At 50.9% G+C, this 26263-nt stretch overlaps 1 protein-coding gene across 4 annotated transcripts in view; it reads left to right on the forward strand.

The window, feature by feature from the left end:
- LOC115533321 (protein TANC1) overlaps positions 1 to 26263 on the forward strand; it is a 134566-nt gene that overhangs the window by 66122 nt on the left and 42181 nt on the right. For all 4 annotated transcript variants that reach the window (XM_030343774.1, XM_030343776.1, XM_030343777.1 and 1 more), the window contains exons 5-7: positions 8365 to 8501; positions 12055 to 12244; positions 15654 to 15992. In XM_030343774.1, coding sequence (XP_030199634.1) covers positions 8365 to 8501; positions 12055 to 12244; positions 15654 to 15992 — 666 coding nt within the window. The remainder of the gene's footprint in view (positions 1 to 8364; positions 8502 to 12054; positions 12245 to 15653; positions 15993 to 26263) is intronic.

Genomic DNA, 26263 nt, shown 5'->3' on the forward strand with positions numbered 1-26263 from the left:
AACTGTAGGATGTTTAGGCCGTATGCAGATGAAAAGGACATTGTCCCGTTTCCTTGACTCTGTTGGACACACTGGTTAAATCAGAAACACGTCTAGACGAAAGAACTTGCAGGTTGCAGCGCTGCATATCGATGCGTTGTTGCCAGACGTTGAACTACATGCTGCATAACGATGCATTTGTGCATGTAGTTAACCTTCTGCTGCATAATGATGCGGTGTTCCAGGACTTTACCTTCCGCTGCATATCGATGCATTGTTGCGGGACAGTTCCTCATGCTTCATAATGATGCATTGTTGGTGGACATTATCTTCTGCTGCATATCGATGCATTGTTGCGGGACAGTTCCTCATGCTTCATAACGATGCATTGTTGGTGGATATTATCTTCTGCTGCATATCGATGCATTGTTGCGGGACAGTTCCTCATGCTTCATAACGATGCATTGGTGCAGGACATTATCCTCTGCTGCAAAGGACGCGTAGTTGCAGGACATTACCTCATGCTGCATGACCATCCATCTGCTGCAAGAAGAGACGGTGTTGTGAATCTTATCCCGATTAGCTTTGATGTGTTGCTATAGGAATGATAGGAGGGCTGCGTTTTTATACCGAATGTGCGTATTTGTTTTCATTACAGGTATTTGGCTTCTAATAAATGCTACCAGCTGTCCACCTGGCAGCTGCGTCATTACAATGTTCTGCACAACACTGCGACCACAATACCTCCCAGCCTACAGTGTGTGTGTCTTCCACCCGACGACCTCATTCTGAGCTTGTTTTGTACCCCCAATGATGAGCGCTAACCATTTCCATCAGGGAAAGGTCCCCCATTGTCTCCCCTCTTATGATGGCCGTCTGTGTAAAGATGTACTCTGATCGGCTGTTCCCCTCGTCAACCATGGATGTCCGTGTTTTGAAATGTAAGTCTTCTCCTCGTAAACCCATGGCTGAAGGTGTCGCTCTCTGTACCTGTGCTTTATGTTTTGCTCTGTGAGCTTTGTGTTGGAGTGAGGCTGTATATCAATGGCTCTGTTTCCCAGAGAACTGACATTTTTGAGAGAAGAAGTCACAGAATTAGTTGTATTGCTTTACTCCGGATTGTTGAGGCACTGATTGCTAAGATGTACACTTGTAAATATACATAGCCTTGGCCCTTTAGGTATTTATTCATAGTGCTAATCAGTTAAAATTGTCTTCAGTTGTTTTTCATGTTGCGTGTTACGACTTATTTAGACTGCGGCCATCATTTTTGCTTAAAATTATTTCTTAAGATTTCGACTGCAGCATTCACTTTTGATAAAAAAAAAAAATCTGAAATCTGAATAGCATACCGCCTTCAGCTCAACCCAGGTACTTTGGTCATTGTGGCAGGAAAATCGGAATGCAAAGCTCTGTACCTTTATATATAACCAAGTGGTTCCAGCAGATGGGTTTTTATCTTCGTTATACATAATTTCCAATAAGGGATAGGCTGCAGGGTTGGCCGTTTTGAAAAAGTTTCATGTTTAAGTGCATACACACAGCACACAGACACACACGACGACACACACACACACACACACACACACACACACACACACACACACACACACACACACACACACACACACACACACACACACACACACACAGGAACCAGGCAATGGGGGAAGAGAACAGAGAAGCAGAGAGAGAGGACAAGAGAGAGAGCGAGGTAGAGAAGTAGTGGGAGACAGAGAGGTACAGAGTGAAAGAAAGCGAGAAGTAGAGAGAGAGAGGTAGAAAGGGAGAGAAGAGGTATAGACAGAGATAAGTCCGGAGCAAGAGAGTGAGAGGTGGCGAGAGCGAGCGAGAGCCACGTGCCCAAGGTAAAGAAGCCTCCTCGTCCTTTAGAGTAGCAATCCACCTTCTCCTCCGCCTGCAGAGTGGTACTCCTCCTCCTCCTTTTCCACTTCCTCCAGAGTTATCGTCCTGCTGCTCCTCCTCTTCCTCCTCCTCGTCCTCGTCCTCCTCTTCAATAGTCCTCCTCCTCTTCCTCCGCCTCCAGAGTTAGCCCTCCTCCGTCTCCTCCTCCACCTGAATAGTGTTATTCCTCCTCTCCTAGAATAGCGCTCTTCCTCCTCCAGAGTTATCATCCTGCTGCTCCTCCTCTTTCTCCTCCTCTTCCTCCTCCTCTTCCTCCTCCTCTTCCTCCTCCGCCGCCTCCTCCTCCTGAATAGTGGCACTCTTCCTCCTCCAGAGTTATCATCCTGCTGCTCCTCCTCTTTCTCCTCCTCTTCCTCCTCCTCTTCCTCCTCCTCTTCCTCCTCCGCCGCCTCCTCCTCCTGAATAGTGGCACTCTTCCTTCTCCAGGGTTATCATCCTGCTGCTCCTCCTCTTTCTCCTCCTCCTCCTCTTCCTTCTCCTCTTCCTCCTCCGCCTCCTCTTCCTCCTCCAGAGTAGCATTCCAGTTTGCACGGGATGGATTCTGAAATGTTTTTGCTAGTGGACGTCGGGGTCAAGCTAAGGAGTGTTTGTTATCCCCGATGATAAAAAGACAACTCTTGTTTTTGTTTGAATAATTCTTCGCTCATGAATCCTGAACGCTTTCCTCGGCAGTCTGACTCGGCTGTAGTCTGCTGTTGTACCCGATTCACGATGATGTGCTATCTCTGCCCAATGAATGATATCTTCATCACTGCGTTCAAAATAAAGCCTTATTTTGAACTCGTCGAAGCATGGCGGATCATTGACGTGCGGTGGCTTTTCAGATTGCCTGAATGCCCACACAATAACCTTGATTTATGCATTGAAACGGACTCTATTCCATTAAGTGTACCTTCCAGACCTTTTCAAAGTGTCCGCCTGCCAATAAAAGTCGTCCAAGGTGATATTCATCTCCAAGGTTTATTGGAAAAGACACAAACAATAATAGGAGCCACAGTCCGGTCTGAAAGGAGCCGGGCTGTATGCCGTCTGAAAGAGATTAACTTATGATAGGTATATAGCGTCAACACCATGCGGCTCTATGCGAGTGTCGTGTCGTTATCAACGTGGTTGATCTTAGGCAGCCCTTTCAACTCCCCTCTGTCGGAATGGCTAACTAGACTGACACAAAGAGTTGCTTGTCTTTCTTAACCATATATGAACATAGGCTTGATGGGACTCCTGTTTAAATCGGTATGAGCAAACCTCAGCAGTTAGCGACCGGTCGAGTGGAACGAACGTCTTCCAGACGTCTTTAGAGACGTCTGGAAATGAACGCAGACCACCACCACCACCAATGAAAACACCCATTAGCAGCAGCGATTGCACTGATACCGAGCAATGTCACATGGAAGGCCATTCCCCTCTGAGGGGCCTTCAGATGCTATCAACGTCCAGGGGTGGGGTGGGGTGTCAGGCCGGGTGGGGTCCCATGGATGGAGGTGGAGAGTCTGGGGGTGGTGGTCGAGGTTTGGGGGCTGGAGGCACGCTGGAAATTAACTAGCGGGAGGCCTTGGCCGTCTCAAGCCTTCGAGGATTACAAGCTTTGGCCCGGAATGAAGAGGAGAAAACCGACGGCTTACAGCAGAACGTTTGTTGTTCATTGTTATTCTCACAAAGACGGCCGATCTTCACAGAGAAAGTTGTCTCCCCTCGAATCTGCCAGTGGGCTTCCAGAGAGCATCAGAAGGCTCTTGCTTTTAGCTTCAGGCTTGATGTGTTCTCTAAAACGACCGTTTCATGGGGTTTACTGCTACGGACACCAGACAGATTCAAGCTGGGTGTCCGGAGTCCTGAACAATATGTAGCAAGCATAAAACGTGTCCCGGTTTACTCCCGTTTTCCCCATAATCATAATAATAACATCATGTTGTAACATCCTGTTCCTGTCGCTATTACCTAATAATAATAATAGACTTGTTTTCTGCACTTACATAGCTTATCACGTTCTGCGCCACGCGTTATCTGCCAACCCAATAAGAAGCATAAACAACGCACCAGGCATCTGAATTCAACTCGGACTGTTGTGTTTGTGTGTCAATCAAAATGTGTCGTTATCAAGGCTGCATCCTGTGATGCTCGTGGCTCTTTCTGACAGAACCTGTCAGCGCGCTTAATGGTCAGCTGTCACGCTGCAGACAAAGTCGGTCTTTCTAAAACACCTCCAGAAGGCATACTCATTTCTGCGTGAAGTAGCCGCCAACGAAAATGCAATGTTCAGCACACACCACAAGAGAACACTTTCGCACGAGCTCGGTGGAAAGTTCAACCAAAAAGAGATCGTATTAAGACGGCCGAATAAAAGCACTTGCTTATGTGCATGTGCATTCAGTCGCCTTACTTGCCCCGGTTTGGGTTTGGTTTAAATGGGGAATATCAAAGGATTCTTGATAGTCTGTGTGATGCATGTTTGCGTGCATGCGTGTGCGCGTGCGTGTGTGCGCGTGCCTGCACGTGTGTGTGTTTGTGTTTATTGTAGTCTGTACAGCGTGCTGGTTGCAGCGGTAGATCTCGTAAAGGGAGGTTCCATCCCAGGAGAAGCTGTTCCCGGGCTCCAGGGAGAGGAGGGTGCATGTTGAACAGGTTAACATGGCAGCCACCGGTGGGGCCGCCCGGGCCTGATTTATGGATCGAGTGCGTTGCCCTTTCACCAGATGGGTCCCCCATGCCCCAGTGTGTGAGAAGCACCGTGGAGCTGTGGTGCATTAGCGGGGGGGGGGGGGGGTGGACACCACGGGGTACTGCAGAGTCCCCTCACACTGCCACGGCACGGTGCATTACGTAACAGAGCGTCGGTGGTGGGGACGCTCAAAGACCCCAAACGCTGATCAACGCCATGTGACACACATACAGCGGGACAAGTGAATTTATTTCCATACCTTTTTTGCGTTTTGCATTTCGTCTTTTTTTCGTGTCGTGGTACGAAAACGTGACCCATTACAAAGGAGGGTTTTCCCGAAGAAACAATTACCGGCGAACAAAAAAAATAAAGATGTGTTCGCTAATCCGTCGGCATTGATTTCCCGCCTCAGCCGGGGAGCTCCGCGGATTAGCCAGCTGTGTTTGTTTTAACCGCGAGCCCGCGCAGGCGTTCAAAGAAGTTGCCACCGCTGAAGTTCAAACTTGACTGTGTGCAATCACGGTGATTAGGGTTTACGCTGGATAGAGACACGGCCAGCCCGGGCGCGTACGTATCAGGGTAAACACGCGGGCCAATGCAGCTGTGGAGGCTGGAGGTAGATAGAGACGGTGGTTGCGGCGGCCGTGCCAGGTTCACTCTGCTTTTCACGAGGAAACAAATGAGAGGGAGCATTTTTTAAGCCAATTATTTACACAGCATAATGCGCCGGGATCTGACTGCCGGCGGTTAATGGCCACCGGAGCAACAGAAAGGGCACCTGTTAACAACTTGTGTGAATGTTTAAGACAAAGCAGATGTCGGTTGGGAGTATAGGCTGCCTGGCGGGCTTCCTTTTCGGACCACAGCGGAATTTGGAATTGTTGTGTTCCGGGTTTCTTTTCCCTGAGAGCAAATTAACTGGAGCCTCAAGGCCATACGTGCCCCCGTACATACACAGAACACAAAATACACGAAACACACACACTCCCACAAACACACACACTTGTGCATGCATACACACACACACACACACACACACACACACACACACACACACACACACACACACACACACACCCACGCACACAACCACACACCCCCACACATAACCCCCCACACAAACACAAAAAACACACACGCACAAACACACACAGACACACACATACACACACACCCTCTCCAAGGCTAATCTTCCAGGCGAGGCTGTAGATATGAGTGTGAAACAGGAGAAAAACTGAGCTCTGCCTGCAGGAGGAGCCGTCTCCCAGGTGTAGTACTGCCATTAATATGTATCATCATTATTATAGTATTACTCTTATGGTGTAGTGGGGAGGTTAAGCTAAAGATTTCTACAGTCTGGTCGTATCGCCCTTTCCTTCCTCTGGTTGTACAAGCCGTCTCAAACCTGCACAGAGTACTTCAACAATGTTAATGTATCTCAATGGAGGATTTACATACTAACAATAGTCTACGTTTCATTAAAGTACGCCCAGAGTACAGTCCAGTTAAACTGCTTGATTGCTCTTCCTCCGAGAGTTCTCTGTCTCTCTGCTATTCACCCCCGTTTGACCAGCGCTTAGACTCATCAATAGGTCAGCGGAAACGTTGACATCAGTCTATTCAGCCTGCATATAGATCATCCTCAGTAGGAAGTAGGAAGAGGGAGGAAAGGGGGAGTAGGATGGCACCGGGAGTTATTGATGAGTTCAGGAGTTGCCATCGCTTTGGTTCATTCCTAGGGGAGAGGGGATGACTAATGATGCGTCTCTCAAAGACACACAGACACAGAGAGAGACACACATACACAATACACCTCCGTTACTCGTTTGTGCATTACAATGTTCATTTCGACTCGATGTAGCACAGGGTTTCCTTTCAGGATCCCGTCCTCCTTCATCAGATCCACAGCGTTTGGTTCAGCGGCAGTACTTAAACCCCTGACAGCCGGCTCGCCCCATGGCTGAACCCGGCTCGTCAGAGGTGCGGTTGTGATGAGGCCACCGCAGCCCGCAGACTCTCAAGCAGGTTAAATGCGTACCTGGAGCCCACAGTCGCTCGGGCCCTTCAACATTGATTCATGCGGGCCCCAATGTTTGAATCAGACGCGTTTGGGCTCACACGGCTGTTACAGCCATTATGCAAAATCGCATTTTTCATTTTTTATATCATTATGTAATTTTTGAGTGTGTGTGTGTGCATTTGTGTTTGTGCGTGCGTGTGTGTGTGTCGTGGCGTGCATGCGTCAGCGTAGTTTGGCCTTCATTAGTGCCTGGCTGTATATAATGCTGTTGGACTTCTATTTAATCAGATGAACTGCCAACATTATGAATAATGTGGGAGAGAGGAACGGAGGGAGGAGGAGGAGGTGTTGACAGAGCGGTGTTGTAACTTTCTGTCTCTCTGTCTGTCTCTCTCTCTCCCTCTCTCTCACTTGCTCTCTCTCTTTCTCACTCTCTATGTCCCTCTCACTCTCTCGCTTCTCTCCGTCTCTCTCTCTCTCTCTCTCTCTCTCTCGCTCTTTCTCTCTCTCTCTCTCTCTCTCTCTCTCTCTCTCTCTCTCTCTCTCTCTCTCTCGCTCTTTCTCTCTCTCTCTCTCTCTCTCTCTCTCTCTCTCTCTCTCTCTCTCTCTGTCCCTCTCTCTCTCGCTCTTTCTCTTTCTCTGTCTCTCTCCCTCTGTTTCTCTACCCTTGGGCAACCTCACCCCCATCGCTCCACACATTACCTAGGGGTACCCCTGGGGTTTGCCATGTATGCTGCAAACTGTTAATATGACCATAAACAATGCCATGATTTCCTGTGTCGCTGCACACACACAACAGACGGTGTGTCTATGAACGCTCCTCTCTACCTGAGCGTACTGGGGATGCAGTCAGTCCCCTGTTTGATCACACTTTACAAGACACTTCTTTATAGGAAAGCTTCGAGCTTGCCTTTGTTTGTACGGTTTTCTTGTGTGTTTTACTGAATTATTGTTGCTGTATTTGGCGCAAGCCGTACAAATAAAGTTTTTATTATTATTTAGCAAACATATTGAATCTTCAGGAGAGGAGATGAAGACATTAGAACCAATAGGGGTAAATTGATCCAATCTCTTAGCTTTTTATTTATTCTCAGACATGACGTAAGCAGTTTTATATGTTATAGATAGAGTGATCGATTGAAAGATACATGGATAGTTAGATTGATGTATAGAGCGATAGATGGATAGATAGATATAGAATAGAGAGATATAACAAGTATCATTTCTCTCATTGGTATTCAGAGCTCTGAGTGAGGTCTGTACACAACCAGGAAGACAAGCAATTGGCACTCTAGGCATGTTGCTAGTGGTCACACACACACACACACACACACACACACACACACACACACACACACACACACACACACACACACACACACACACACGCATACATAGCACCCGCATGGCTCTTCCTCCCACCCTCCCTCCCTCTTTCTCCCTCCCTCCCTCCCTCTCTCTCTGCTTTACTCTCTGTCTCTGTCTCTGATACTCTCCCTCTCTCACACTCCCTCACTTTCTCTCTCTCTCTCTCTCTCTCTCTCTCCCCCCCTCTCTCTCTCTCTCTCCCCATCTCCTCCCGGCCAGGGTTTCGACAGTGTTAGCGGCAGAAGTCTCTCAGAGTGGAGCCGTCCTGTGTGAGGGGTAGAAGGTAGAATCTATCCCCACATGTCGAGTCATCTCTCTCTCTCTCTCTCTCTCTCTCTCTCTCTCTCTCTCTCTCTCTCTCTCTCTCTCTCTCTCTCTCTCTCTCTCTCTCTCTCTCTCTCGCCCTCCCCAGAGCTGCAAGCGGACAAGCAGCCAAGCTCCTCCTCCTCTCCTGCTTCCCAGGAGCTGATGACACGGCTGGGCTTCCTACTGGGAGAAGGACTCCCCGGCTCGGCGCGCATACCTATGGACGACAAGAATGAGAAGAAGGTATTTCCATTCCCAGGCCCCCCCCCCCCCCCCCCCCTTACTCCTCCCTTCTTATTCCACTCCCACTCCCTCCCCCCTCCCCCCTCCCCCTTCCCCCCAGCCCTGCCACACCCTCCCCTCTCCCCACTCCCCCTTTTCCCCACCCCGTCTCCGCCCCCACCACCACCACCACCACCACCCCTCCCCTATACTCTAACAGCTGCTTCTGTCGCGGCTGCTACCGCAGCACATGGAGAGAGTAACAGAGAGAGAGAGAGAGAGAGAGAGATAGGGGGGGAGGGAAGAGAGGGAGGGACAGAGAGGCAGAAGCAGTTAAAAAGTAGCAGAGAAGGAGATTATTTTTTTTGCTGTTCTTTCGCGGCTCGGCGCATCTGTTTTTTTTTTTTTTTGTTAATTCCGTTGCTTCGAAGCTCCGCGTGTGGACATATGTCCCTGCCGCCGGGGGAGGGATCACCGGTCCGTCGAGGGTAACCGCTTCCCGCCCGCCCGCCCGCCGGCGGAGCGCATGAGCGGCTGCGCTTGCCGGGTCGGGAGCGGCGGTGCGTTCGCTCTGGAGGTGCGTCCCCCCCAACCCCCCCCCACCCCACCGTCTCTGTCCCGGTAACTTGAGTGCTGTTGGCGGAGGGAGGCTCCTGGGTCCGGAGTGCCGGTTCTGAAGCGGTGGCGCTGCTCGGAGCCTCGCTGTGTGTGTGTGTGGCTGCTGATCAGGAGCACGCTGCTGGAGTAGCCCGCGATGTGACGCCCGGCTCCGCGGGACAGGGCTGAGAGAGGCTGCCGGTAGGGGTAGAGGGGGGGAGGGGGGGGGGGGGGGGGGCTCTTTACTCGAGGAAGGAGCGAGGACAACGGAGGGATGAAGAGAGCGTTTTACTGGAGTGTTTTTTTAATGGGCTGTGTGTGTGTGTGTGTGTGTGTGTGTGTGTGTGTGTGTGTGTGTGTGTGTGTGTGTGTGTGTGTGTGTGTGTGTGTGTGTGTGTGTGTGTGAGTGTGTGTGTGTGTGTGTGTGTCTGAGTGTCTGTGTTAGTGTGTGCGTACGTACGTGTGTTGGTCTGAGTGTGTGTGTATGTGTCTGTCTGTTTGTGTATATACGTGTGTGAGTGTGTGTGTGTAGGTGTATTTCTCTGTGTGTGTCTCTGTGTGTGTGTCTGTACGTGTGTTTGCATGTGTGTGTGATGTCTGCGTACGTGTGTGATGTGTTTGTACGTGTGGAATGTGTGTATGAGTGTGAATTTGTGCTGGTGTATGTGTGTGTGTGTGCGTGTGTGTGTGCGAGCGTTTGCATGTGTTTTGTTTGCCGAACACATGAGCAGAGGAGAAGCAAGGCGTTGAACCCATCTGCCAGCGACCCCGTCTTCTGTTCTTCTGTTGTACATCAGAGCTCTGTCCCAGTCTGGTGCTCCCCTTCCCACCCTGCCCCAAATCATTAGTCCTCAATTAAACTGGGACCCAGCGGTTCTGCTTTGTCAAAGCAGGACTGATGTCAGGAGACGTAACAAGCTTTGGCCCTGAAACTAGCAACGGCAAGGGGTGGAGTTTTGCTACGGGGATATAACACCGAAGAATCCTTTTTGATTTTAAATGCTTTTCTGCAGTGGACGGTCTACAAGGTGTCGATGGGACACCTTTACAGACACTTTTTTTTACTGTTTGCTACACCTGGCCGAGTTTTTGTTTTGGCCCAATCAGGGGCTTACGGATCCTTGCTTTGAGCATCACGATTGGTCGGAAAATATATGAAGCTAAAGAAAATGAACGCGTCTTCGCCCATCGTACACTGAAGCTATTAATCTAAAGTCTGATTGGTGAGACTAGTAAACCACTAATCTTAAATCTGATTGGTGAAACAAGTTAACCATTAAACCTAAGCCTAATCAGTGTGACTAGTCAACCACTAAAGCTTAGTCTGATTGGTGGGACAAGTGAACCACTTAACTTAAGTCTGATTAGTGAGACTAGTGAACCTCTAAACCCAAGTCAGTTCGTTAAGACTAGTAAACCACTGAACATAAGTCTGATCAGCGAGACTAGTAAACCACTTAACTTAAGTCTGATCGTCACTTAGACACCGTGCTATCGGTTGTGTTAACTCTCGGTGGTCCCGTTATCAGACCAGAGGCTTCCATCTCATTCTCCAGAACGGATTCTACCAGAGATGTCGGCGGGGTCCCAATGGGAGTGTGGGGGGGGGGGGGGGGGGGGGGGGGGGGGGGGGGGGGCACGTGCCTGCCACTCGATGGGGGAATGGTGTGCGTGTTGAAGCAGAGAGAATATCAAACTTGATCTCTTCAGAGGCGGCCTGTCTGCATGGTTGCTGCTCGCGTGTTGCTTCCCTTTAGGGAGCGGGGCCTCGTCTCTGCTGTGCATTAGCACACACGCACAAGCCCAAGTGACAAAGCTTGGGTTTTATGTGTGTGGGTAAGTGTGTTTGTGTGTTGGTGTGCGTGTACTTGCGGGTTTGATTGTGTGTGTACTTGCAAAGTGTGTGTATAAGTGTTTGTGTGTGTGTGTGTGTGTGTGTGTGTGTGTGTGTGTGTGTGTGTGTGTGTGTGCGTGTGTGTGTGTGTGTGTGTGTGTGTGTGTGTCAGTGTGTGTGTGCGCCTCTGTGTGTGAGTCAGTGTGTGTAAGTGTTTGTACATCTGTGACCATGTCTTTGCGTGTGTTTATGTGTGTGTACTTGCGGGTGTTCGTGTGGGTGTACGTGCAGGCGTGAGTGCATGTTCAAAGCGGCGTTGGTGGGGGGGTGGTGGGGGGGGGGTGTACATTTGCCTGTGGTCTGGAACTCCACGGTTGTCACCCGTGCGAATGGGAGAAGCAGCGTCGGCCGCATTGTGTTCAGACTGGCGGGGTGACATGACGCAGGAATGGAGACTATGCATTGTGCTCGTCTCCATAGACCTGCTTTTGTCTCGGCTCTCCGCAGACATGAGTGTTCAATTTGCATGCCATGCTCGCTCCCGCAGACCCCATGGCCCTCAGCCCGTGTGTCACGCTGCACACGTCAAAGGCTGCTTTATTTCACAATGATTGCTTTCACATGATCCAGGGTCGGTTGTTTTGTATCAGGCACAGAAAAAGAGTGTGAGAGAAAGAATAAGTTCCTTGAACTCCCTTGCGTTCTCCTTCCTCCACTGCCACCACCTCCATGTTATTCATCCTTCTCTTCCTCTCGCTCATCTTCCTCCACCTCTTCCTCCTTCCTGCTCCTCTTCCTCATCCTGTCACTGTTCCTGCTCCTTCCTCTTTCTCCTCAACCTATTGCCCTTCTTCCTTCTTCCTGCTCCTCCTCCTCCACCTTTTCCTCTCCCTGCTCCTTCTCCACCTCCTCCTTCTTCCTGCTTCCCCTCCTCCACCTTTTACTCTCCCTGCTCCTCCTCCACCTCTCACTCTCCCTGCTCCTCCTCCACCTCTCTCTCTCCCTACTCCTTCTCCACCTCTCACTCCCCCTGCCCCTCCTCCTCCACCTCTCACTCCCCCTGCTCTTCCTCCTCCACCTCTCACTCCCCCTGCCCCTCCTCCTCCACCTCTCACTCTCCCTCCTCCTCCTCCTCCTCCACAGTGCTCGGTGACCAGCCAGGGCATCAGCCCCTGCTCGACCCTGACCAGCAGCACGGCCTCCCCCTGCACCGACAGCCCCTGCTCCACCCTCAACAGCAGCACGGGCCGCCCCCAGCTCAGCCAGTCCAGCCCGTGTGGGACCATCACCACCCCGAGCTCCACCCTCGAGAGCAAGGACAGCGGGATCATAGGTGGGTGGATGGGGACGGCGGTGGAGCCCTGTGGTCGTCGCAACCCAACAGTCACCTTCCTCTTGGTCTTGAAATGCGAGGGGGTATCAGCGAGTACCCCCTCGTCTCTGTGCCGATTCGATAGCATCACATGGGCTAGCGCGTTTACTACACAGGCAAAGAACACCCTGGTTGCATTTATTTTGTGTATTTTTTCATCACAGGCCTCTGTGCTGGTCCCTTCTACTCCGCTGATTCACTTAATCATTTCGCCCTTAGTAAAGAAAAGTGCAACAGCAAAAGGCCCGGCGTGTAAGACACTGTATGTGCACAGCCTTTACAGCGGTTCACTCATTGGGTTTGTATTGAGATGTTACTGCAGCCGAGAGGTGATGCTAACCTCATTGAGCGGTTCCTGGAACTCCTCTCTGCTAATTGGCTCTAAAACATACAGGGGTCTCCCCCAGGGGCCCGGGCAAGGCTTAGCGTGCTGAATGAAAGCTAAAATGCTAATCTTCACAATTTTCCCAATCTTTCCTCTTTTAAACCGTTTTACAACATGAAATGAGTATCCACGCACAGCACATCTCCATAATAAGTCTAGTTTTCGAAAAGTGGACGGTAAAGGATTTTCACATGTGTTGCAAATAATGAGCACACGCGACGATCCTTCGAAATATTTAAACGCCTTCGCGCCGCATGCAAACCCTGCACTCAGCATTCTAATTGTTGTGTGCGCGACGCTGTTGACATAATTTATAATAACCATGACTCATATTCCAACCCCCCTCAGCCAGAAGCAATGTTCTCTCTGGCTGCTCCACAATGAATTGAAACAGTGATAGTGTGTGAACCAGCGCCGGAGCCTGGAGTGGTGTGCAGTGTGAGCCTCGCAACAGACGTCCAGGTGTGGGCAGAACATGTCTTGCCTCCATGAGTCTCTGCTTTAATCCCCGAGATCAAGAAGCCGCCTCGTCCTCCGGGCTTGTTTTGAACCAATATTCTGTTTGTGAGAAGCCGACGTGAGGCGGTGCTGGCTGTGAACTCGCCGAGGCTCCAGTGAGGCTCTGTGCGTGCGTGCGTGCGTGCGTGCGTGCGTGCGTTTGTGCGTGCGTGCGTGCGTGCCTGCGTGCGTGTGTGCGTGCGTGCGTGCGTGCGTGCGTGTGTGTATGCATGTCTGCATGTGCATGACTAGGGATATCTCTATATTTAATCAAATGTGTATATATATATATATTAGTGCTGTCAGTTAAACGCGTTATTAACGGCGTTAACATTATAACGTTTTTTATCGCGCGATTAACGCAATTATTTATTACGAGGATTTCTTTTTTTTTTCTTTGGCTCAAAACAAAGAAGCAGTAGCCTGACTGCTATGTTCAAGGCAGTATTTTTGTATGTTCATCGTTTAATTCCACTATAGGCTTTTTTTTGTATCGTCCTGCTTAGATCAGTATATGCCAATGTTGTTATCAATGAAAAAACTTTTGCACAAGGCAGGCCGATGCACTTCTCCATGTTGATAAGAGCATTAAAATGAGAAAAATTAATGGGACAAAGAAATCAAGGGATATTTAGCATAGAAAAAAAAATAATCGTGAGTTAACTATGACATTAATGCGATTAATCACGATTAAGTATTTTAATCGCTTGACAGCACTAATATATATATATGAAGAGGTCTTGACTTCAGCCTCCAGTCATCTGGCCTCTGATCATGCAGCCGCTTTGAGTCCAGTGACTTGGCTTCTGATCCGACCTCAGTCATCTGGCCTCTGCTCCTGCCTCCAGTTATTTGGCCTCTGCTCTTGCCGCTGCTCTACCTCCTGTTATTTGGCCTCTGATATGAACTCCAGTTACTTGGGCTCTGCACCTGCCTCCACACGGCCTCCTGTTCTTTGGCCTCCGAAACTTAGGCCTCTGCTCTAGCCTCCATTTCTTTGGGTTCTTCGTTCATCTGGCCTTCACTCCGGTTTCCTGATATTTAGCCTCTGCGCTGGGCCTCCAGTGATCTAGCCTCCACTGCGACCGCCAGTCATCCGGCACCATTCCATCCTCAAATCAGTCCAGTATTCTGGGGATGAATTTCCGGCTTTTGACCAGTGTTGAAAGCACATCCATCCCCAGTCTTCGGGGATGAATTTCCACTTTTTGACCACTGTTGAAAGTAGTAGCTGGGTGCTGGCGATAGTTGAAGTACACCCTCATTCAAAGCAGTGGATGACCCAGTAATAGGCACCCTAGATTAGAAATTGCTTTTTCTCCGTCTGTTTGGTTTTTTATTTGTTTGTTGATGCTGGCAGCTGCCGTCCCAGTTTTAAGCTCGGCCATAAAAAAGATCCAATTCTTTTCAACCGAAGAACGGTCATCATCTTTCGCCGTTCAGAAAGTGCACTATAGGGGCAGCTTTAACAGGCTCGTTGTAATACACCATAAACAGGGATGGGATTATTTTATGAGGCCAACTTCCCAACAGGAGGGGCTCTAAATAATGAATAGTCAGTGTACGGAGCTGCCCCCACCCTGGGTAGCTCACCTGGAGTACCATCACATGAAGGTAGTCCTCTGAGATCCTGGTCCTCTGAGACCCTGCTCCTCACAGACGCTCCCTAGGTCTGGGGGGAGAGAGAGAGAAAGAGAGAGAGAGGGAGGGAGAGGGAGAGAGAGAGAGAGAGAGAGAGAGAGAGAGAGAGAGAGAGAGAGAGAGAGAGAGAGAGAGGGGAGAGAGACTCAGGGTTTGTTATGTTAATAGTAGTGATGCAATGTGCCGGAGCTTCGTGAAATCCAGATTAGTGCTCTGTGTGTGTGTGCGTGTGTGTGTGTGTGTGTGTGGTTGTGTGTGTGTGTGAGTGTGTCCAGACCACAGACTGCACTGATGCCTCCACATCCAGCTGCCTGGCTGATGCCCCCCCCCCCCCCCCCCCCCCCCCCCTGCTATTAGGATGAGTTGGCAGCGGCCAGAGTGGCCTGAAGAACGGATTAAAGGATTTGCTAATTATGTCAGCAAAACACCTAAAGTCCTAAAGAGATTGAGCGGCAGTTGGACCTCTAGTCTAGCCGCGTGCTGATTGGAGGGCGGATCGCAGGTTACATCCTGGTGTTGTCGCCGTTTTTTGAGTTTCTGAAATCCTCCAGCTGAGGAGATCCAGCGAGCCGATAGAAGGGAGGCTCGGCAGGGGAAATGAATCCCATAAATCCACCATCACACCGGACTAGTTTTCATTAGTGCGAGCAAATTGTAGCCATAAATATGACGAGTGTTGATAACATCGGCGCGGAAACGGAGACGCAGTGTGTAAAGAACATCAAAGCCCCATCGTTCGTCTCGCCCGTTCATACTCTCCTCCAGTTTTTGTAAAGACTCCTTCCCTCTCTTTAATCTCTCCTTTCCCCTCCCTCCCCTCCCTCCCCTCCCCTCCCCCCGTCCCAGCCACCATCACCAGTTCCTCGGAGAATGACGACCGCAGCGGGTCCAGCCTGGAGTGGAGCAAGGACGGCAGCCTGAGGGCCAGCGGGCGCCATGGCCCCGCCGCCGGCGTGCGGGTGGAGACCTGCTCCCCCGTGGCGGAGGAGGACCTCGGTAGCGCCGCCAGCGCGTCCCCCGCCACCGAGCCTCACCAACACCAGAACCAGAACCAGCAGCAGCAGCGGCCCCCAGTGGCGCCGGCCCGGGGGGCGGTGGCGTCCGGCCAGACCCCCGAGGGCCCCTTGTCGTACCCGGCCCACACCTGCTCGTCGCTCATGATGCAGAGGCCCAACTCGGTGGCAGGTAGGGAGCACTCTGTCATCGTCCCTCGTTCACCGAGAGGGGCGCCGGCTCCGCTGACCTCTGCGCCGGCAGATTAACGACATTCGATTCGGCCGTTGAAAGGACAACGCCGCGATACCGCGAGGGCCGCCGAGCTCCTGTTTTATGGTTGATTGTTTTTCTCCGGGCCGCGCGGCTGCGACTCGGCCGTCGAAACGGCGTCGCCGCTCTGTCACAATGTGGGTCGCGGTACGAGCGACGCGTACACGTGGACCGCTTCCTCTCATTTCACGGCTGAGCGGACGGGAGAGTAAGACGGAGCGCATGAGGAGGAGAGGGAGAGGGAGGGGCTGAGGAGGAGAGGGAGAGGGAGAGGGAGAGGGAGGGGCTGAGGAGGAGAGGGAGAGGGAGAGGGAGAGGGAGGGGCTGAGGAGGAGAGGGAGAGGGAGAGGGAGGGGCTGAGGAGGAGAGGGAGAGGGAGAGGGAGAGGGAGGGGCTGAGGAGGAGAGGGAGACAGAGGCAGGCTGAAGGGAGAGGGAGAGGCTGTAGGGCGAGAGAGAGGCTGAAGGGAGAGAGAGAGGCTGAAGGGAGAGAGAGAGGATGAAGAGGAGAAAAAGACGAAGATGCTGAGGAATAGAGGGAGAGGGAGGGGCTGAAGGGAGAGAGAGAGGCTGAAGGGAGAGAGAGAGGCTGAGGGGGGAGAGGGAGGGGCTGAGGGGGGAGAGAGAGGCTGAAGGGAGGGAGAGAGGCTGAAGGGAGAGAGAGAGGCTGAAGGGAGGGAGAGAGGCTGAAGGGAGAGAGAGAGGCTGAAGGGAGAGAGAGAGGCTGAAGGGAGAGAGAGAGGATGAAGAGGAGAGTAAGACGAAGAGGCTGAGGAATAGAGGGAGAGGGAGGGGCTGAAGGGAGAGGGAGAGCGGCTAAAGGGAGGGGGTGACGGAGGGGCTGAAGGGAGAGGGAGAGGCTGCAGAGAGAGAGAGACGGAGCGGTGGAAGGCACGGGCGGACACGTCCATAAAGTGTTCAGCAGGCACGCTCGGCCTCACAGCAGGGCCATTAGGACCGGCGGGAGGCCGGGGCAGATGGAGACGGAAGGAGAGGTTATTGAGAGCGAGGAAGGGGCCGGCTGGTTGTTTTTGGAGACGGGGGGGCCGGGGGGAGCATGGGGGGGGTTTGAGTGTGCGCTGTGTGTTCCGCAGCTGTTGTGTGGCGTGCCTCCGCCGCGTCACGTCAGGCTAAAGGACGAGCCGCTGCGTGACCGATCCGTTCTGCATTCCTGCCTCAAAACAGTCCCGCTCTGCTCGGACCGCTACGCCACGCCCCCCACCCCAGCTGTCTTAGGGGTCCCCAACTCTTTCTTTCTCTACCGCTACATTCCCTTTCTCCTTCTGACCTCTCTCTCCCTCTCCCTCTCTCTCTCTCTCTCTCTCCCTCTCTCTCTCTCTCTCTCTCTGTCTGTCTGTCTCTCTCTCTCTCTCTCTCTCCATAGTTCTCTCTCTCTCTCTCTCTCTCTCTCTCTCTCTCTCTCGCTCTCTCTCTCTCTCTCTCTCTCTCTCCTCTCTCTCTCTCTCTCTCTCTCTCTCTCTCTCTCTCTCTCTCTCTCTCTCTCTCTCTCTCTCTCCCCATGTCTCTCTCGCTCTCTCTCTCTCTCTCTCTCTCTCTCTCTCTCTCTCTCTCTCTCTCTCTCTCTCTCTCTCCCTCCCTCCCTCCCTCCCTCCCTCCCTCCCTCCCTCCCTCCCTCTCTGGGTGGTTCAGTGATTGACCGTGGCCCTATTTCCTTAAGTCCCCCTGGTCCCAGCAGCTCCTTTTAGACTCAGACCCCTGAACATGAGCCTGAAGCAGGGAGCGGTGGTTGTCCATCCTCCTGTGGCAGTGAGCCTGGCTGGTTAGACAGATGCTATACATATTTATGTATTGACAATGTCTTACCTGAGGGTAAGTCAGACACAATTCCATTCATACAACTGCCGGTGGATGTTTCTGGCACGCGCTCACTACCGCGTTTCTTTTCAGATTTGTCTCACGAATGCTACCCCCCCCCCCCGTCTCAAACAGCTGTGTTCTTAATGTAGCAGAGCCCTGCTTAAACACGACGTCAATCATCCAAAGGCCGTTTCCAGGCATGCCGACGTAAACACTGAAGGGAGAAGAAGGAAGGTTTGCAGGAGTAGCGAGTCAGAGAGCAAGGCAGACGCTGAGAGAGAAGAGAGTTAGGGGAGGGGGAGCTGGAGAGATGGGTGCCAGGAACGAGGACCTTGATTTCATTTTGAGCTTTATCTCGCTGAAGTCAGAGGTGGCTGGTAATATTTAATGCCAAGTCTCTTCGCGTTAGCCTCAGAAGCTCTATATTATTACGCCTCGCTCCCAGCCTAAACGCTCCCTCCATGTTAAGCAGGGGGAGAAGGTGTGCCCGCCTTGCATGATGCGGCGGCGGCGGCGTCGACTTCTGACAAACCGTAGGAGAGCCGTTCTCCTGGTACAGCTGGGAATCAGGAGTGTGTCTGGGTTGTAGTTAGGATACAAGAGCTCCCCCGATCACAGAGCTTCAGAGGATAATGCATGCAGAGTGCGAGCCCAGCCTCTCCCATTATTGGCACACGTTATGTATCTTCTCAGAAAGCGGGCTTACGCAAATGTAACCCCCCCCCCCCCCCCCCCACCGACGGGTTATCAAGAGGAGCCGTATAGCCTGCTTATAGCTCAGTGTGCACAGCAGCGTCTTCACAGCATGGCTTACTGCTGGGGGGGCACCTTCGTCCTTCAGGGTGTCTGGCTACCCGGAGCCTGGTTAGTTACACTAACTAACACGAGTTACTACCAGGTGATGTACCATTAACTACCTGGTTATGACCGGGTGATTTGCCATAAACTAGCTGGTTACTAATGGTTTATTAACCATTAACTACCTGGTTATGACTGGGTGATTTACCATAAACTAGCTGATTACTAATGGTTTATTAACCATTAACTAACTGGTTATGACTGGGTGATTTACAATAAGCTAGCTGGTTACTAATGGTTTATTAACCATTAACTACTTAGTTACTGCTTGTTGATTTACCATTAACTACCCGGTTGCGGCCTAGTGATTAACCATCAACTACATTGGTGTGTGGACGTGTTGGTGTATAAGCAGCAGGGTGTATATGCCTTGGTGTGTGTGTCGTGTATGTGTGTGTGTGTGTGTGTGTGTGTGTGTGTGTGTGTGTGTGTGTGTGTGTGTGTGTGTGTGTGTGTGTGTGAGTGTGTGTGTGCTCCTAGAGGTGGTGGGATGATGTCATAGTTATGCAGCGTTGCCCTCTGGGTCCTGCAGGATCCACACCTCAGACGCTGCGCTGAGGGAGGACAGAGAGGACATGAGAACAGCACTCCGGCCCGTCTGCTGCTGGCCACGGCAGCAGGCAGGCACCAGGGCTGTAGGGTCGCCTGCATGACTTCATGTGTTCATGTGTTCATGTGTTCTTGTGTCTAACCAACACGCCTCAGGACCAGTACGATCAGAAGAGAGCAATATGTTGCCGGTTTTGTACGTCCGGTATCTATATCCATCTATCTAGGTATCTGTTTTTCTCTTTCTCTCTTTCTCTTTCCCTCTTTCTCTTTCTCTTTCTCTCTTTCTCTCTTTCTCTTTCTCTTATTCTCTCTCTCTCTCTCTCTCTCTCTCTCTCTCTCTCTCTCTCTCTCTCTCTCTCTCTCTCTCTCTCTCTCTCTCCATAGTTCTCTCTCTCTCTCTCTCTCTCTCTCTCTCTCTCTCTCTCTCTCTCTCTCTCTCTCTCTCTCTCTCTCTCTCTCTCCATAGTTCTCTCTCTCTCTCTCTCTCTCTCTCTCTCTCTCTCTCTCTCTCTCTCTCTCTCTCTCTCTCTCTCTCTCTCTCTCCCTATATACTCTTGGACTACAGACACAGCCCATATTCCTCCTCATCAGCTCTATAGATTGGCCCGCCCTGTTCTTCTTCTTCTCTGTTGTGGATCTCCTGACCCGGAGAGGGCAGTACAGAGGAAGGAGGCCTCAGGGAACCCCAGGCAGATATATGGATTCATATCGAAAAATAAATGAGGCTGAATAACGTGAGCCGTGGCCCAGGGCGGTCAATAGAGTCAGACTAAGTGTGTGTCAGAGTGAGTGTGTGTGTGTGTGTGTGTGTGTGTGTGTGTGTGTGTGTGTGTGTGTGTGTGTGTGTGTGTGTGTGTGTGTGTGTGTGTGTGTGTGTGTGTTGGGTATAGGAAGACAGGTAATCTCAGAGAGATGCATGTGTGTGTGTGTGTGTGTGTGTGTGTGTTGTGGTGTGTGTGTGTGTGTGTGCGTGTGTGTGTGTATGAAGATTGGTAATGTCTGAGAGACGTGTGTGTATGCGTGTGTGGGTGGGTGTGTTTGATTGTATTGTTGGGGTCCCAGTGTTGAAACTCCGATGGATCAGAGTCCCTCAGTGGGTTGAACTCCTGGGGCGTTTTAAATGGCTATGGCCTGCAGGGGTTGGCCGTGACCAATCTTGATAGTTGTTTATTCTGAGGGAAAAAGTCAAATCGTGCTCATTCATTCTCCTTGATTTCATGCCTGTTCTCCGGCAGAGACTCCATTTGTGCCCACACCGCACATTCGTCCCATCAATCAACCGTTTGAAGAATGAATCCATTACAAAATGTTCCCACAGCTCTTCATCTTTCCTCTACTATTGCTGGCACTGGATCTGATCCGATGCGACAAACCCCTCCCAGCACCTATGTGGACGCTTAAAGGAGAAGATGATGCATTTTTTCAAAGATACTCCATCACACATCCAGCTTGCCACTGTGTGGTGTTATCGTAAAGATTCACTCGCATAACTCCCCTTCACAGCGAGTGAATTTGTCATAGTGCAGTTTAACAAGCACTTATTGTGCCGTGTAATGAGGACTTATAGCGCAGTACACTAAGGACTTAGTGCTGTATGATAAGTACTTCACGTCTACTTTGTAGGTAGCACCTGTCTCACATCCGTCAACAACTGTGTCGCCGGGCCTCCGACATTCCAGCGCCATGTATGTGGAATGTCCATATGTTGCTCAGATGTGTCTTTCACACTACTGTGGGTCTCTCTCATGTACACACACACACACTCACACTCATACATGCACACACAGTCACGTCTTATGAAGGACTTGGCCGGTGTGTCTCAAGCAGCTCTGCATTGAGCCGGCATCTGCGCTGACTACTTCCAACGCCGTTGACACACCCACCTGTCACAGGAGGGGCTTGAAAGGAATTGGAAATCTGGCAACCCATTGTTAATACCAAGGCCTAATGTTGGGGTGTTGACGTTGACAACAGGCATCTGCTTTTAATGCCGCATCGCAAAGGCTGGCGGGATGCCAGCGCCAGACCATTGCAGATTTGGCCTATCGATCGCCAAGCCAGCGAGTGGCATGCAGGGGGAGTGAGGACAAAACGAAATGCCGCGGGTGTACTCCTAACTTTCATTACTTTGGTCACCGAGTCCCTCTCTTAGATTTCCATTCTCATCCCACTCCTGTCACATTCCATTGCGTGTTGTTCACCACGGAGCACAAAGAAACACGGCAGAGATGGCAGAATCCCAGCGGAACATTCAGTGATCATCACAACGTTCTTTTTACAGTAACAGTTACCCACTGCTACCACTTATGTCGGCGTCCGTCTTCAGAACGAGCTCAGAGGAACTCAAAGGACCAATCAGCTCTCGCGGGCGAGGGATCGGTTCGTGACGAACACGGAGCGCCACAGTTGATCGAATAGAAATAACTACAGAGGCCCAAAGGAAATGTGTCGCAATCTGCAGAGCAATCAATTTTATTTTTTTTTACCAGACAGACAGACCAGAATAATGATAAAGATAAGCAGAAATCTGCACATGGGCCTCTCCTCTGAGGAGAATATGTTCTTGCTCGACTCCTCGCCGTATTCGGCAAGAGCAGAGAGGGCTCAGTTCTTTAATCTGATTGGCTGGGGTGTTTGAACAACATAAGGCTCCGACCACATCTGAAGATCAATGGCCCCTCAGCTGAGGCGGGACTGATGTTCAAACTGGATGGTCTCCCGCGGCGAGGCAGGACACCTCGACATCTTTATTCTCTGTATATTCTAAGAATAGGCGTCTGCTTACATCAAGGACTGATGCAGAGTTACCCCTTCTCCTCCCCCTCCTCCTCCTCCTTGCCTAACCCCCCATTTAACACACCCAGAGTGCTTTGCTTTTCCTCACAGTCTGCTGCTACGGCTAACTTAAACAGAACAATGTTAGCTGCTTCTCATCGCACCTTTTCAGCACAAGGACACCATTGTTAATTTAGCCCCAGTCGGCAGAGTTTTTAAAAGACGGATGGTTTTCTCAGTACAAACACCATGTCTCCCGTTCCTTGACCAGACGAAATAGGCATTACGTTTGACACAAGTCCAGGGCAGGCAGCGATAGCCAAAATGTAAATGTTATCGCTGCATATAAAGTGGGGATACGCTGTGGAATGAATACCAACGTATGAGCAGGAGAGGAACACATTTTTTATCTGGACTTGGCTCCTATCTGGGCCCTGTGCTGTCGGAGATGATATACAGGATGCTGTGACTGTTTTCTGTTTGGCTGCCATAAATCACTCCTGTTAAAACATCTTCTTCAAACAAGGGCTTTTGACGACCGCTCCATTTTTTCTTTGAAAAACAACGTCAAAAGGCTGCGCGTGTGTCCCCCCTCCTTTGCTGTCCCCCTTGCTGTTTTCAGATACTGTTTTTGGCTTTTCCCTTCAAGCCATTTGAGTATGAGATAACAAAGGTTTGTGGAGAGAGGGTCACATTATGTGCGGCCACTGGAATGCCGGTGCCTGAAATCCAAGCGTGAACTGCTAGTGGTTCCTCAAACAGCTTGAGTTAGGTCCATTATGACTGCAAGTATTGGTTCTGTCAGGCTTTCTACTGGTTGGTGATACCTGATGGTGGGAACCAGTGCTTTGATGCGTCTCCATCTTCTTCTGACTTTTCTGCCTGATAACCACTTTGTCAGGGTTATTTATGGGCGTACATTGGTTTCTCTGCCAACGTTCAGGGGCTGGCTGCAAGGTAAGGCGTTTCCTCAACACCTGAGTCGTAAAACTTGGAGGTGAGGTCACATCCCCACCTGGTTCTCAGGGAAACAGGTGCAGTTACTACTCAGCAATGGGCAAGTGTTTCACCGATTTGTACGTCAAAGAAAAGACTGCATCATCTATTTGAAATACTGGATGAGAGAGAGGGGGGAGAGAGAGAGAGGGAGAGAGAGAGAGAGAGAGAGAGAGAGAGAGAGAGAGAGAGAGAGAGAGAGAGAGAGAGAGAGAGAGAGAGAGAGAGAGAGAGAGAGAGAGAGAGAGAGAGAGAGAGAGAGAGAGAGAGAGAGATACTACGAAAAGACTGGTTGATGATGTGTGTGTTAATGTTAACCTTCTCTGTGAGACAATACGGCCCGCTGTAATTACTGGCTTTCGTAAAAAAAACAGTGTTTGCAGGCGCGCCCGCCTGATTGTGTTTTTGTCTCCGGGAGCATATGTCATCTATTGAGTCTCCTTTTGTCTTTGGGTGTGTGTGACGAAACCGTTCGACTCTAGCCCGGAGAACAAAATAAGAGGCCCTGATTGACAGCTCGGCGCCATTCATCCACTGGGCTCTCCGGAAAGGTCGCGTAGATACCGGCCATTCTCTGAGAGTTGTCAGTGCCTGAAGGTCACAGCAGGAGTGTGATAAAGATTCCTGCAGAGAGATCGATCCTCTCCTCTCTATTTGAGGGAACAGAAGTTGTCGAGAAGCAGCCAAGAGCTCTGCGTCTGGGGCACAGTGTGCCCGCTATCTGCTGCCTGTCGCCGCTCGCCATCTGGCTGAGGTTGACGGACAGCACCGCACACCCCACAGTGTAAGATCTCCTGTATTCAGCAGCCGCGAATCTGCTCCCGGCAGGAATATCTCAGCGCTCCTCTTCGTCAACCAGATGACGTGACTTTACTGCATAGGATAGATGGTGTTGCTAATGGTGTTGTCTTCATTTAGCCTTGATGTTATCATAGCAGCGTGCCTAGTCTAGTTCTCCCAAGCCCCCCAGCGCCGTAGCTTGGCTCGTGGAGGACGGTTTTGAAGCTGTTCTGTTTGCTGCCATGTCCTTCAGGGTCTCACCGCCGCCAACTCAAAGATTAGAACGTAACCTAAAGCCCTGCATGACCCCCAGCTGTTCGCTGCCGAGAGCCACAGGAGGACATTGAGGGAGGAGGTAGGAGAAGAACGGAGGAGCAAACCGGAGGTAGAAGGAGATGGAGATACGAATTGGTGGGAGAAGATTGTGGGAGCTTGGAGGAGGGAGGAGGGCGTAGGAGGAGATGGGAGGAGGTAGGAGGAGCTGGAGGAGGAGATGGAGGAGGTAAGACGAGATAGGGGGGTATAGAAGGCGGTAGGAGGGGATGGGAGAAGGTAGGAGGAAATATGACGAGATATGCATTCCAGTGATTAAGGTTGCGTTTGGTTTGTTTCCCCTGTGGCAAACCTACAAACTTTTGTGACACAAATCTCCAGTGTGGTGTAATTAGGGTTTTGCAGACTTGCTAGGGCTTACATTATACCGTCCAGACATGCTGTGCTTGCAGATGTGACATTTGGAGCTTCTCTCTACGCAATCACATTTTCTAATGTGCAACAAAGACTACTTTGCTTTGGTTGTTTTGAAAGGCTTTTAAGATAAAACATATAAGTGGAAGTACATCCACGCTCAGTCACGTTCAGTCCCAGCAAATAGCCCCCACATCGTTTGAGAATTAGAGAATGCTCTTAACATTTGATTCTCTCTAAGCAAGCCTCCAGGTGTTCGCTTTTTAAAACAGTAATTATCTTTGTTTGCTCCCTCCGTTCTAAATCTCTCTTCTCCTTTTTTTTTGGCATATTAATTTTCAATTCAAAACTCAGTGAATGTGTACAAACAACCGAGCTCCGAGCTGAGCACCTCTCCTTACCTTGCGTTACCGTGGCAACCTGCCCATTGTGCATGCAGGCCAACCAGATTCTGAGGTTGTGTTCGCCAGCCAGGCAGGCGAGGCTGACAGACTGAGTTGGTCTGGGAGGGAGTCTTTACGCCGGGAACAGGAGCAGGTGGCGGAAGGAGCGTTTCGTTTTTTCGCACAGCATTCGTTTGCTGTGATCGACTCTCTCTCTGCAATGCAGCCTCACATCAGAGATCCCTTCACACTGAGAAGCTCTTAACTTATTTTAGGGGAGACATGGATCAGAACCTCTTCTGGACTGCTACAGCAGTTTGTACTGCAGGGCAGCTTCACCGTCTGACCTGGCTGCAGACCCACCCAGATGTAGGCGGATGTGGTGTACCGTGAGCTGGTATGGCTCTGGTCTTCAGAGCAGCCTCTCCGAGTCTGACCTGGCTGGAGACCAAGCCAGCTGTAGGCTGGTGTACCGGGAGCTGGTATGGCTCTGGTCTTCAGAGCAGCCTCACCGAGTCTGACCTGGCTGGAGACCAAGCCAGCTGTAGGCTGGTGTACCGGGAGCTGGTATGGCTCTGGTCTTCAGAGCAGCCTCACCGAGTCTGACCTGGCTGGAGACCAAGCCAGCTGTAGGCTGGTGTACCGGGAGCTGGTATGGCTCTGGTCTTCAGAGCGAACGGGGCCGTTCTATAACAGCTGTATCTACTATCAGCATTATGAGCGGTCTGACCAGTCTGTAACAGCTGTATCCAACGACTGCAATGGAACAGTATCAACGATGGGTTGAAGTTTACGATGAGGTTTATTGGAGTTGCGGCGATGAAAAGTGGAGTGTGACACGGAGATGATGTCATCAAGCTAAATCCTGTGTGTGCATGTGCGTGTGGGTGCGTGTGTGTTTGTGTGTGTATGAGTGTGTGTGTGTGTGTGTGTTTGCGCCTGTGTGTGTGCGTATGTGTGTATGAGTGTGTTTGCGCCTGTGTATAACGCATCCACACACACACACACAAAAGATCTGTGCATGAGTGTGTGTGTATGTTTGCGCCTGTGTGTGTTTGCGTGCGCGTGTGTATGAGTGTGGGTATGTGTGTTTACGCTTGTGTTTGTGTGCGTCACGTATAAGTGTGTTTGCGCCTGTGTGTGTTTGTGTGCGTGTGTGTGTGTGTGTTTGCGCCTGTGTGTGTGTGTATGTGTGTAGGAGTGTGTTTGAGCCTGTGTGTGTTTGCGTGCGTGTGACTGTTTGCGCGCCTGTGTGTGTGTGTTTGTTTGCGCGCCTGTTTGCGTGTGCTTTTGTGTGTTTTGCACGCCTCTCTCCCTGCCTGCTTTACCCAAGCCCAGGCTG

The sequence above is a fragment of the Gadus morhua genome, chromosome 20 (genome assembly GCF_902167405.1).
Source record: "Gadus morhua chromosome 20, gadMor3.0, whole genome shotgun sequence".
NCBI classification, from domain to species: Eukaryota; Metazoa; Chordata; class Actinopteri; order Gadiformes; family Gadidae; genus Gadus; species Gadus morhua.